Source organism: Hippichthys cyanospilos, chromosome 22 (genome assembly GCF_059441005.1).
Source record: "Hippichthys cyanospilos isolate Australia breed blue-spotted pipefish chromosome 22, RoL_Hcya_1.0, whole genome shotgun sequence".
In the NCBI taxonomy this organism is placed as follows: Eukaryota; Metazoa; Chordata; class Actinopteri; order Syngnathiformes; family Syngnathidae; genus Hippichthys; species Hippichthys cyanospilos.
The window spans coordinates 2,172,774-2,186,769 of record NC_142390.1 but is presented as its reverse complement, the minus strand read 5'-3'; the positions used below and the strand labels follow the sequence as shown (position 1 = coordinate 2,186,769).

Here is a 13,996-nt window from a genome sequence, read left to right as displayed (position 1 = left end):
TTGCACGGCGCAGCAACGGGTTCGGCGAAGATATACTTGGAGTTTTAGAGGTATATAAATACGACGCGGCGTTCGAGCTGGCTGCGGAGCAGCGAGCGACCGCGGGGATGCCGCTGGGAGACGCGACAGCTGAGTAAGAAGGGAGAAAGGGGAAAGTGAGAAACAGGCGCTTCTGGATTAAGATTTAATTCGCCTTGTGACAAAAGAGAGAATCCTCAATTCTGGCGCTCAAGCATATCGTAGCGCATCTCCGAATATTTACGGGCGGACCCCAGGAGTGTTTTGTTTACACCCCTCCGCAATAACAAATAAGAGAAGCGCACGGACGCGTTCCCCTAAAGCTGGCTCGGCAGGTTTGTGTTATAAAGCGCCTCGTTGCGATGTGCTGCAGCCCTCATAATGTTTTAAGTCGGACGACTTTGTTTTACAAGGCCGGCGAGCCTTTCAGAGGGCGCCCGTATTATTATTTCTCCCGCTCGCGGCTTCCCATGTGAGCTCGCCCTGTGCAGCTGACTAATGGAGATTAGATCGAGATTGTTTAAAAGAATCCACACTTTTAGACAAGTCTTTGAGGATACACCCAAACACCAGCAAGGATAGAGCGCCTGCGGCGAGTTGAAGCAAATGGGAGGTCTCTCCCCCGCACTCGCCAGACATGTTCATTAATTCTCTAATTGGGCTTAATTAGCGGTTGGCTAATTAGGGTCCTCTACGGTGCAAGGGCCAGCCCACCAAATAGCGCTGAGTCATGGAAAGAGCCTGACTGAAAATCCCTTAGGAAGCCCAATATGCAGCAAAACCGTAAACAACTCAAATTTACTCCAGAAAGAATATTGCAGAGGGTATCTACTCTGAATCAAAACTGATAGACCATCACCGCACAATCCTCAATCAATCAACGGGTTATCGCACACCAAGGACAAGATGTGGCGGGAAAAAAGGGGAGAAGAAAAGCGCGTATGTTGACTTGTTTCCAGAAGCTCTCCTCCTCTATCCGTCCTTCTTTCCCTCTCATTCCGGCCTCTAATAACGACGAGGGCTCAACAAGGCGGCGGGGCCAGCTCTGTTATGTAAGTGTGCCCCGGCGGCCCCGAGGATGTGCTGACAGAATGCTTTCTCGGCGTCATTAACGCGCCATCGCAGCTGGATCGCAAACTGTCGGGGAGGGATACTGTAACTTTCCCCAGAATTCATCCACAAAGTCAAAGAGGAAAAATGCTAAACTAAAAAAGTACTCAGTGGACGTTGTACTGCTCCTGTAAACGTACCTTCTTGGGGCATGATAATACATATCATGCAGTCCTTAATCCTGCATTTTCAACGTTTCCCTCTCCAACACAGGCCGACATCGAGCCGATGACTTTTTGTCTCTCTCGGCAGCAGCTGCCACTCCAACCTTGGACGGACTTGTCAGTCCGAGTAATCGCCCGAAACACACAAGGCAGAGGATGCACACACTCCCTTTAGCTTTAAAACTTTGATGCCGAGCGAGAGTTCGCCGCCGCCATCCGCCGACCCTCGCGGATGGAAATTTTGGGGGCTGGAAAGTAGGAAGCGGCGGAGCGTAAACTTTTCCGTGGCTGAGAGGATGTCCGGGGAGAGCCGCGCAGCGGCGGGGTGACGGCTGACAAATTTATGGCTTTGTTTATGCCATCGGAAACAGACTCCCATTCCGGTGATTGCGCCTCGGGTTGCTCTCCAGAGGAGGGCCTTCTCAACGACGTTGCGGTTATGTAACATCTGTTAAATTGGCAACCGGTGTTTCCGTTTGGCATCCCGCACGGATTGAAAACAGGCTCAGATTTAATAATCGATGCCCATATTTGGCAGCTCACCCTGGTCCACTGACACATTTTTATTGCTAATCGTAATCTGATTGGCCCCTCAGAGGATAGATTTTTTTTTTTTCCATCCCGCGGCATGTTTGCTCCACCTGCCATGGCAACCGCAGTCAGAGCCAATCCAATTCATCATCTCAATCGTCAACACAGAGGGGGACGATTTTGACTTTTCAAGTGGACAATGGAGAGACGGCCGACGGGGCGGAGGCACCAAATTGGCAGCGCAAGAGCATTCCTTCTTCCAGTGAGAGGCAGTCAACGACGGCATGATGGGAGAATTGAGACTGATTTGCGCCCTCCCGCTTCCTCATGAAAAGGAGCACAACCCTGAGGCGGGAAGGTGGCACACAGAGAATGGATTGCACACGCTGTGCAAAAACGTTACACAACCAACAGTCCTCTTTGCATTCATTACTCACAATTTGCTTTGTTTGTGCAGCTTAGACGTCACTTCTTCTGGAATACGATAAATCATTTTTTGTGTATATATAATATATATATATATATATAGTCAGGTCAAAACACCATTCTTTTTCTATTTAATAACACAAATTGATTTCTTATTAAACCTATCTGGCAAACATCTGGAAATGACTGTTTCATTTTAATCATCAGAGTATTTTTAGTCGATGTTGTGTCCCAAAGTAATGTCACACAAACAAAAGTGACAGCTGTGCGTGCGTTCTGCGGATTGATGGCCCACCGAGACGACTGGAATGTTCTTCAAGGAGACTCCTCCAAATGTGTTGTGTCAACATCCCCTTCTTTTTGCACTTTGGATGCACGGGGTTGCAGGCCGCTGTGAACCAAATGCAGTGCGCGCCGACACTTTGGTCTACGCAGTCTTCTTAGTGTGCGCGCGTGTGTGTTTGTGTCCACTGAGGAGTCTTGACAATGACAATGTACGTCAAGTGAAAGCCTACAGCCAAATGGCCAGCATCGCCCGCTTCGTACGTTGGACGGCTAATTCGACACACGTGCGCACACGCAGAAAGTTGGACTAAAAGTGTAGCGGGCACATGCCGACTCAGCGGCCTTGAAAGCATTAAGGGCGGACAGGAGACGGGCAAGCGGGGTGGGGGATGCGGGACAGAAACAAGCAAATGGTAAATAAATCAAGTTGCTCCCGGATAACCTTGTGGACTAAAGTAAACACCAAAAAAAAAAGAGAGAGAGAGCTCGAAATGCTAGCGTGAATCAGGATTGGTCAAACCAACAGGTTGGTGACATCAACACACAAATGACGATCATCAGGAACCTCATCGATTTGCGTTCGCGTCTGCGGGGATCGATGGAAGGGCCGGGACGGCGGTTTGACAAGGTGGGCCGTATCGAGTGGCGGCCGCCTCTGATCCTGACTGCGGAGACGGCGCCTCCGGGGAGGGGGGAGGAAACGGAAGCGGGAGGCGGCGAGGAGCGTTGTGAGGGCTACGACCTGGCAAAAGCTATCAGGAAGGGGAGTCATGATGGGAAAAGGAGAAGACAGCGGCGGGAAAAGGTCTCCGAGGCCAAAGTGTTAGAGGCGGGAGAGAGCGGGAAAGGTACATCAAGCCAACCGTGTGTGTGTGTGTGTGTGTGTGTGTGTGTGTGTGTGTGTGTGTGTGTTGTACTGAGTGGACGCAACTTTCTCAGAGCCAAATCCAGGATGACATCATGAGAAAGACTGCAAAATAGCTGAACTAGCATGTTATGCGTTGAATTGAGTTGAAAAACATGACATGAAAAACAAATGAAAAAAGCTGCACCATAACATTTTCAAATTCGACAACTCTTTGAGATTGACTCCATTTTCTGATATATTTAATAGCAGGATTTCTAATGGTGAAAAAAATGACTGATGTTAATCTCCCCTAGGAAGTGCATTGCGTCTATAGGAGTCTGGCTCACTGCTGCAATGCAGAGGATTCCCCCACAATCCCTCTCTCTCTCTCTCTCTACCCCCCCCAGTATGAAGACATTAAAGATGGAAGTGTGTCCACGTACACCCACCTTCCTCGCCTCGTACGTGAGGGTGAATGGATGACAGCAACTGCAACTGAACTCATTATTTATGTGCATATGCGCTAAGCGTGTTCTGCAGTTGGACAGTGTTTGCCTTCTTTTTTATAGTGGGGGGGGTCAATCGGCGGCGAAATTAGCATCGAAATGATTCCCGCCGACCACTGCCTATCTCCGCACCCCAAATGTTTGTGTGTATTGCGGGAATCGAGGAAATGTTAGGTAGAGGGAGGAGACTGCAGTATGGGGGGAATTATTTACAAAATAAATAAAACATTTTTTTATCGTTTATTTTTATCAGCCAAGGACAAATTGTTTACCTCCCTGAATGCCAATGGACATTTAGAGGTAATTGTTGTCGATGATGTAAAGTCTGTCAAGAGGTTCATTTCACAATTACATCCGTTGTTTTTCCCGCGGAAAAGCGCCTAAAAGGTGTCCAACATGCGCCAAAAAATGACACGGACGGGAGATATTTCACTGAATGCGCGGCGAAACCTCTCATTACCGAGATGAACCATCCATTACGTGCCTTCTGACAAGCGGGCGCCCCCGTGAAAAGGATCGACGCCACGCTTTGGACTTCCTCCAAGGATGATTGCATTGATGAGAATGTTGCGCCATCACTTTGCGTTATCATAAAAGCTCATTAGGACGCTTGTCTGCGGAAAGCCATGTGCGCTGGCGGGGATACATCATCCTCCCCATTATACCGCTGACGGCTATTGACGGAAGCATGCGGTTCGCCACCTCCTGACCGTCCTGGAAAGACTCTCCGTTTTTGATTCGCCATTTCCTGATTGGTGCATTAGTGCTGAGGTGTTTCAGTCTGTTGAGCCTGGAAGGGGGCTCCTCCCACCTGTGGTCCCTTCTGAAGGTTTCTGGTTTTCCCCAAATTGGCGTTTTGGAGTTTTTCCTTCCTCTTCTGGGAGCTTTGAGCAGGGGACGGCAAACTACATTATTTTTTTTCAGCCCAAGCCAACACAGACTTGCCATGTAACAATTAGGTTGCATCCAGTTGGACTGAAAAAAAGAATCATGTCCTGAGCTGGGGTAACTAATGCTGTTTTCCGCGGCGCCCTTTCACCCCTTGAAACTTCCTCGCTGTCCCCATCGACCGGCCCGAGGCTTAAAAGGGAAAATGAACTGTCGGCTCTCCGTCTGCGTGTCATTCTGTCTGCATATTAATAGAACCCAGATAAGTGAGTGTTGAGCGACTTGCGCCGGGAAGAAGACATATTGATCGCCGCCGAAGGGGCGGGGGACAAAAGGGCAGAGGGAGTGGAAGGCCTCCCGTCCGAGAGGAAGAGGCGATTACGCGCCAGCCTCCACTTCATTTGGTAACCGCTCACAAATGAACAAGATGGAAAGAGCGAGGTTGCAAATGGAAATTGGATAAGAGTAATTGGACATGAATGATAATGTTAATCCTACAGTCGCTCAGTATGCATAAATGGGATGTAATCCTTTGAGGGGTAAATGTTTGGAACCACAATGTGGTTTAACTCGTTCAATACCAGCCTAGAAAAAATGGACGTCTATAGCCGTCATTGGCAATGAATCGGTTCCGTATTCTTCCGCTAAATTAGTTACAGTGGACCCCCGGGTTACGCCGTCCCTGGCTGACGTTTTTTTCACGTTACGATGTGGAATGCTGAGTTTTTTCGTCCCCTCTTCAAGGCTTTAATTGCTCTTATTTTAATAATTCATGTTTGACCGTCATAATAGCTAAGCTATTTAAATGTGCTCAGGCTGTCGGATTCGACTCAAGACCAAAAGGCACAAAATTATTTATGCTGAGAAGCCCAACCTGAGCAACAAGCTTTTTTTTTTTTTTTTTTCCCGCCGCACATCTGTGCTTCAGTGCCCTGCAACCAGTCCTTGTAAACAAAGCACACGCTTATGTCCTGACCTAAAAACGTCACTTACCCAGGCAACCGGAACAGCGTTTTTGTCTTGGCGCATCAACTATTTAAAATCAACGGCGTCAGCCCATTTTTGGATGCCTAACTTGCTAGGAATACCAAAAGATTAGCTAGCAGATTTCATAACTCATATGACCCGAAATATTCTATTATTATACCTATTATTCCATCAATTATACAGCTAAAACTTGTTTTGTTTTTTAATATCGAGAACGTGTAAGATGGAGTGTGAAGTGCTTTAAGAAGGCGGAGCAACCAAATGAAATAAAATGACACACAAGACATGTTATTTGAAAGTTTGTTTTTTTTAAGATTTTTTTTTCTCTTCAGTTGTTTTGTCAACAAAGGAACGCAGCGCGTGTTTTGGTTGTAAACTGATGTTTGTTTGTTGGTTCCGACTTTCCAATCTACTCGTCCTTATTTTATTTTATTTCACGACCTTCATGCCTTCCTAAGACTGCCCGAGTATTCGCAACTTTAATATTATTTCTGAAAGAGTAAGAAGGACCGCGGTAACAAAAAGCCAATCACCTTTCGCGCTAACGGTTCTACAAGGACGTTGCTGGGCTATGACCATTTTTTTTCTTAACATAATGGAAATAATCGTACGGTTCAATAAGCACAATCAAGCCTCGACGTTGACATCTAACACACACACACACACACACGTTAGTTTAAGACCCCTGGGACCCTCTTTCCACCTCCGTTCATTTCTAATCCAAGCAATTAGGGGGAAATAATTAACAATAAAAAAAAAGATTAAAAAAAAAAAAAAGTCAAGGGCAAGGAAGCTTGAAGATAACAGTTGCGCACCGTAAGCATTCATTTCTAAGGTTCTACGTCCTGGTCCAGGTCTATGGTGGCCCTGAAATGCAAATCACATAACAAAAATTAAGCAAACAAATAAAAGTCCATCACAAAACAAAACAAAAACTCGCACAGGTTACAAATGAGACAGCACAAAGGTAAATTCAAAATCACAAACAAAAAAGGAGATAAAAGAATGTCGCAACCAAAAAAGACTGCAAATTATATGTCATATTAATAATTAAACAGAAAAAAGAAAACCAACCAAAGAAAATGAATCACAAATAATAAAACCACTTTGCAAAAACAACCATGAATAAAAAACAAAACGTGATTGCATAAAACAAAAACCGCAAAAAAAATGCAAACAAAATCACATAAAAACGTTGTGGTTTTGCCTTTTTCATGTGTTTTTTTTGGGCTTACTTTTTTGTGTGCTTAGTTGTTTTTGTGGTTTGCACTTTAGGGCCATCATACAGGCCTCTTTAAAAAAAAAAACAACAAAATACAAAGAAATACAGCTCAAGACTTTAACATTTAGAAAAAATAGGCTACCACATGAGGCTAACAGTTAGCTTAGCTCTAAAAAACGATTTGAATGGACGCCATTGTTGCAGGTGTGATGTCAGTAGGAAGTAGCCAAATGCGTGCTGTAATCATTTCCATCCCTCAGAGGAAATCATCATTCCTGCATCTTCGTGTACTGTACGTCTCCAAGCAGTCACACTGAAGGAAAAAAAAAAAAGGCAGGGGTCCAGAAGTTAAGGCCTGAGCACTCCTGCCCCCTAGTGGTCATTTTTAGGCGAGGGACGCTTGGAAGAAGGCAATTTCTGCTTATTGCACCACCTTCGCCTTCGGTATTAAGGAGGTTAAAAAAAAGGTATTGTTGAAAATACAGCATGTACAGCACACCTTTAAACGCAACTATTAATGCAAAGTAACCTTTCAAAGCACCTAATTAAAAACAGGGCGAATATTACTCTTCACAAAAACATCAAACATCATTATTGCACATACTGTGCCCACAAATTTCCAGTGTCTCGTTTGTACCCCGAGCGGTGAATCACCCCCGCGTAAAACATGTTTCATAATAAAAGCAATTGATATCGTTACCCCTTTTAGCCAGCAGATGACGCAAATACTGCACCGCTGCCTTCAGACAATTGGATCCGTCAAAAGATTCAATAACGTCCCCGATTTGATTTAAAAATACATAGAAAAACGCGTCATTGTTACCTGCATTCCATAATAGGCAAATCTGACCCACACTAAACATGTATTGTTAAAAAAAAGACACCAGAAACCTGGATTACCTCGTTTAGCCTGCTGATTGTTTAAATCAATCGTCACTCCCAAAAACTACAAGGACCGTTAAAAGTGCATATTTTTGTTTTATGTTCAAATGCTTAAAGGAGGTGGGGCAAACCGAATCATTACACATTTTTATTGGCAAAACCTGCGCCACGCCCACAATGCACCACATTTTATAGGTTTGTTTATCTGCTTTTGTTGTAATATTTGAAGTGCTCTGTGACTCCAACTGTCGGCAGGTGGACTTCGAATCACCTCATTTCGCCAGCCGCCATTGTGAAGATAAGAGTGCCAAAATGCATTAATGATCATAATAATTGTGTCCCGTGTGTGGCGGTGCTGCATAATGATGCATTTTACCTTGCTTAATGAGATTGTTAAAGTATATATACTATGAAAGCCTTCTAATATGGTTCAGTGTTTTTGTAATGATTTGTGATTTGTAAAGTGGCAGTACACTTTTCTCCCACAAGGGAGTTTGTGGCGTAGTAACTTCCCGTAGGCGTTATTGTTGAACTAAACATTAAATAGGAAAATACGCTTGAATGTTACGTTTTCCATTTTAGCTGATGATTTACAAATGTTATTTTCTTAAAATAACGTAAAGCTGCCATTTTCCCTGATACGGAGAGCGGTCAACTTACTTCCGGGTCATTTTTGATTGCGGCAGGGGTTTTAACCAATCAACAGCAATCTATCAAGTATGAAGAGAGTTTAAAGGGACACTGTGTAAGATAGACCGTTTTTCGTTATGGACAGCAGGAGGCGCTGCAAGTACTGCTTTACCATTGTCCGTAGCCATAAAAAACATGGCTAGACCTACAATTGTATTTAAAACATACTGTTGGTCTTTATAAACACATTTATTTGCAAGTTTTTAAAATTTATAATCATTTAATTTATTTCTTTTTGATGAAAAACAGTCTAAATCTTACACCGTGTCCCTTCAACTACATTTTATCTTATTAAATATATATCCTACACTAATCCGTAATCCATATAAAACTTAAAATAACAAAGGATATTCAAATAAGGATTTAACACGCATTTAGGCTGAAAGAAATGCTCAAAAGTACGACGGAAAACAAATGCAACAGGAATTGAAATATAATTTGACACAATAAAAGAATAGCCTCCAAAAAGAGCCGCCCTCTTCTCACTCTCTCTCTTTTTCCTCTCAGCCTGGGGTTTGAATTAATGTGCTGCTATTTTTAGCTCTCCCGTGTTTCCAGGGGAAACCTAATGACGCAATGACGTCAATGCAGGTCACCAGCAAGAAGAAGAAGAAGCAGACTGGAGGAATTGAGTGTCCGGAGCTTTCTGTCTTTCTTTTTCATATTTCATCGAGGAAGAGGAGGAGGATGAAGAAGATGAAATATGATTAGCGAACGATAGGTTGCGTGAGAGCGGGAGTGCTGCTTTTGGGGTGCATGCACCCGTACTGCTGCACGCTCAAATTCTTATTGGGATTTTTTTTTTTTTTTTTTTTTAACGCCGCAACGCTGGAAGGTGAGCATCTTCCCCATGATCGTCCGAACCGCATGAAAATCGTTGAATTGAATGCGATCGGATTCATGTGAGCGTCCGCGCGTGCACGTTACATGAAGGCAACAAGTGCCGATTCGCTCGCGTGCGGGCACACGCACGCTCGTATATTTCCACATCTGTGTCACGCGTTGGACGTTTTTGTTTGTTTTCGGGGCGTTGCTTGCCGTTCAGCACCGCGGAGAGCTCACGTCGTGCACGCGCACGGGGGGTACAAACGCGTTCGGGGACGCGCCGTTCTTGATCGCTGACATTTTAGTACAGAATATACATGGATGAGATTAGAATGTGGAACCTCCACAAAACCTCCACGACCCCCCTCAAAACCACCACCATCCCTCGCCCCTCCCCCCACGTGTGACGCAAATGGTGAGGTAAGTGTGGCGGGTGCCTCGTTGTGACGTCACGCTCACATATGCAGACGGACGCTCCACCGTATCAGCCACGTTTGCTTTTTAAGACATTATTTCACAATTATAATTGTGGAGTCCATAATATTTTGTCCAACACGATTTGATTTGTGTGTGTGTGTCAAGGCAGCTGTCTGTGTTGATGTAGAATTGTAGATGATGCAAAAATGAGGTAGACCCAATAATATTAAGAAATTGCTTCAGATTTATGATTGCACGTGATTTTATATGTGACCTCTCAACAAATAAAAGGGCTGTTCCCAAATATGTTTTTTCCCCCAAATTAAAAGTTCCCAAATCCAATATAGATCTAGATTATCCGAGGAGGGATTATTTGTTCCCCAGGTACAAATCTGTATAACAGATACAGTTCCTTGCCCAATTAGCCAATAAAATAAGAGTTCCATGATAATGAATTGTGGAACCAAATATGGTTCTACCTCTGACAAAGATTAGTCAATAAAGGCCTCTTAATAAATGTAATGTTGCAATATTTATCGGCAAGAATATACAATACAATAACGGGCCCTTATGTATCAGGTAGTCTTTATTCGTTTTGGGAACATTTAATAGACATTTATTAGACATATTTTAGCCCTATATCGGAGGCATATTTGGTAACGGTTTATGTGTGGCAACATATATGTTAACAGTCCTTTTTCTGAGATGAATACTTGATCAAGCACAAAACTAATAGACTATTTGCTCCTCACATACATGAAAGCCTGTTCCCCCCTTGCCCAGTAATGTTTTTGGCTTATAAATGCAACATTAATACACCCCTAAAAAAAAGTTACGTGGTAATGAACTAGTGGTGCAATTTGTTACTCATGTACATACCTGAAAGCCTGTTAGCAAATACGGTTTTTGGCTGATAAATGCAACAATAATACATGCACCACCACCAAAAATTTATTTACACAATAATGAAACAAGTTACTAAATTTGATTTCCTGCCTGATAAAGTACACCATAAAAAAACAACCGTTAAGGTATTCGATAAGGTTCCCGACCTAGAAAATCTCTTAAAACAAGGTTTACTCAAATGTACTTGTACCACGTCAACTGTCCAGACGGGAGCGATAGAGCAGTTCCAGAAGATCGAGTTTGTCTTGCACGGGTCTTTTTGCGGTCTGGGCTTGCTGTTCCTAAGGCAGTAGCCAGGAAGCCCTTACCCCAAAAAGTATCTGCGCTGGATACTGCCATCAATGTATAATAAAAAAATATATATATATAAATGTAACAGCATTTGTTCTACCTTCGCAATTGATATTAAAGAATTGCTTCAAAAAATATATCATTTTCAAGTGTTTTTTCTCTTAAAAGGTAAAATCTTACCAAGCAGGAGGTCACCAGGCTCACTTTGGAAATGGACGCCGCCTCTTGGGGTTTTTGCCCACCAAAGAACAGCCTCAGCTGGGCTACTTTTGCACCCCCCCCCCCTAAAAGTCTAGTTATTTTTAATGCTGCTTCTAAATGTGTTATTTTATGGGAGTATATAATTTTTAACGTTCAAATTATCCGCGGAAAGTTACGGGGCAGAGAAGCTGCGATTTGATGAAGCAATATGGGGAAGTAATGCCCTCTTGTGGACGTTTTGAAAAATGCGTCGAGAGAGCAAACTTTTGAGCATATGTAATTCATGTGAAATTATAATCGTGCATATAATAATGCATATAAAATTTTGATCTTTCAGGGTTTTATTTTTAAATAAAAAAACACCAGAGGCTTTTTTTATTAATAAAAATAACAAGTGTTATATAAAATGGATGATGTGATTCATAAACAAAACATTTAATGTACAAGCGGGCTCAAAGACAGCGAGTCCAAAAAAGCGTCCAGCGTGCGTCGGTAATCGTCCGGGTGGCATCGGATGTGGGCCGCATGCTTGGACTCCTCCCACTTTTTGCTATAGACGGCCACGCCCCTTTGTTGCCACCCGGCCACGAGGGCATCCAAGGTGTCGGCGTCGCACAGGACGTCGTCCTCGCTGGAGAAGAAAAGTGCCGGGGCCGTGACGGGACTGCTGGCGAAAACCCGGACTGCTCGACGATACACTTCTGCCGTGCTGCTTTTGAAGAGCCAAAAATACAACATGGCCACCGTCTTGATGACGTGCTCCAGGAACGGGGCCAGAGTCCTTCCTAGGCCTTGAAACATGGAATGTTATCCATACAGAGAATAAAGAATATATGCACTATACGGATTAGTTTTTATGTCTGTCTACATGTGGTGCTCCACCCTTTGTGTTTAATTATGCTATTCACTAGCCAATCTTTGGCATTTCCCATCATGTGTTAGCATTAAGATAGCAGACTTTAAGGTAGTTATGACAAATATCGGCGCTACATGTGATGCTCCACTGTAATAAATGTTTTGGGTCAAACTAGCAAGCAACCTGATCCCCAGCAGACCACTGCACTGGATTGCATAACGGGGAAGCTAACCCACCAGCGGGCCCTCAGTCACCTTTTGCCCTGTACTTTAAGTCAGCGTCACTGCCAATAGCAAAAAGTAGAAAGGTTTTTGTGCCTTGCGCTGACAGCGCACAACCTGATCTGAAGCGGGTCATGGCTTACCTGTGGCCATGTGCTCTAAGGTGCCCGCTACCAGGCTGTCATAGACGTGTCCCACAACCCTGTGGGGAAGAGCGGCGTGCTTGGCGTGCCCGTGAGCCACATGGACGAGCACCTGCGTGAAGGTGTAGCCCCCGATGGATGAGGCGTAGACCAGAAGGGGCCGCCCGGACAACTCTGGCCCCTCCAGGACCTCCAAGACCTCCAGCCCGTAGGCCAGCCCCCAGCGGGGCCACAGGAAGTGCATGACACCGCTCTGCACCAGCAACACATCCATACCCCGCGCCAGGAAGGTGTCAAAGTACTTGGCTGCTGAACTCGGGTGGGCCCCGAGCCATGAGAAAAATAGGAGGAGGGGGCGAGGGGGGGCTGGGGTGGCGGAGGAAGCGGGCAAAGGGCGAAAAGCCTGGTAGTAGGTGATGCCTCTGCTGACGGGCAGGATGGTGAACCTGCTGTCGGGTTGGGGTGGGGGCGCCCCGGTTGTGAACAGCCTTTAGGAAAAACAATAGAATTAAAACCTGCATGAGTAGATTACAATGCTGCATTCTAGAATGGCAGCATGACCTATTTTACAGCAATACACACTTAACTACGTCAGTGTATATATCCTTTTTTTTTCTTTAAATAAATAAAATATGTATACATATGTACGTTACCCAGTAGTAAGCGGGAGATTGCCCATGAAGTGTCCGGTTCAGAGCTACCTGCTGCTTGCTTGCCGTTGTCGTGTCCAGCCGATGGATGGAGTGCAGCCGAGATGGAAACTGTGCCGGCTAACCCACTACCTTTTGCGCATGCGCACTCTCCATACAACGGGCTTGCATCCAAAAGGACGCCGACTGCGCAAGCGCCAAATCCAATCGATCACTTGACTAGAGTGTGTGCAGCCGCATTTATCCCGCATGTCCTGTATTTATTCTCCTGTATCTGTGTATTTATAGTCGCGATAAGCCAGCGGAACAAGTTGTGACTGTGTTGGTCTAAAAACGGAAACGTGAAGGTCAAAAAGGGCTGAACTGGCAGGAATGCGGCACCATCATGACTGCAACACACAGAGTGGCCGCAAGATGGTGGCAAGTCACGCTAAACGGTGAAACGTCAACCTAGCGAGGTCATTGTGCTGTTTTTTGGTCAATTTAATAATTTATAAAAAGGGTATAGGTTGACACTGAATAAAAAAAGAGAAAGTCGAGTAAAACAAAAAGAAGAATAAAAAGTGGAAAACTTGCTTTTCTGACATTCAGAGAATAAATGTATTTTTTATGCATTTACAATGCCAAACAGGAGGAGGCGATGTTGCCAACCTTAAGACTCACCGTGAAAGTAGGGCCGTCAAACCCTTTTTAATCGTGGGCCAAACTGGACCTCTAGTTTCTGTCTGACTGAGGGCGGTTATGACTATGAAGTCAAATCAGTGATTCTAATGTAACCAATTATTATATTTCCGGAAGACACACAAAAAAGGGGCCTCTTTCCAGAGTTTGCACTTTTTTTTCTTTTTTGGAAGCCCCCTCAGAAGTTGGGACCCACCCCCTCCTCCCCTCACCTACTCCACCCTGGGCCTTTCCTTTTGCCCATTGTTT

At 44.6% G+C, this 13,996-nt stretch overlaps 1 protein-coding gene and 1 long non-coding RNA gene across 3 annotated transcripts in view; one reads left to right on the top strand and one right to left on the bottom strand.

Moving 5' to 3' along the window:
- Positions 1–2,358, top strand: part of LOC148405390 (uncharacterized) — a 37,550-nt gene extending 35,192 nt beyond the window's left edge. The window contains exon 4 of one of the 2 annotated variants that reach the window (XR_015864285.1): positions 1,992–2,358. This is a non-coding gene — a long non-coding RNA (uncharacterized LOC148405390). Of the gene's footprint in view, positions 1–1,951 lie in introns of both variants that reach the window. The other variant, XR_015864286.1, reaches the window with a different exon arrangement.
- Positions 2,359–11,535: 9,177 nt separating this feature from the next.
- On the bottom strand, positions 11,536–13,195 carry LOC148405389 (transmembrane protein 53-like). Its single transcript, XM_088405796.1, has 3 exons — positions 13,070–13,195; positions 12,417–12,904; positions 11,536–11,987 (listed from the first exon to the last, which is right to left on the bottom strand). The coding sequence occupies exons 1-3, from the start codon at positions 13,093–13,095 to the stop codon at positions 11,632–11,634; spliced, it is 870 nt and encodes a 289-aa protein (XP_088261922.1). The 5' UTR covers positions 13,096–13,195; the 3' UTR covers positions 11,536–11,631.
- Positions 13,196–13,996: the final 801 nt, after the last annotated feature.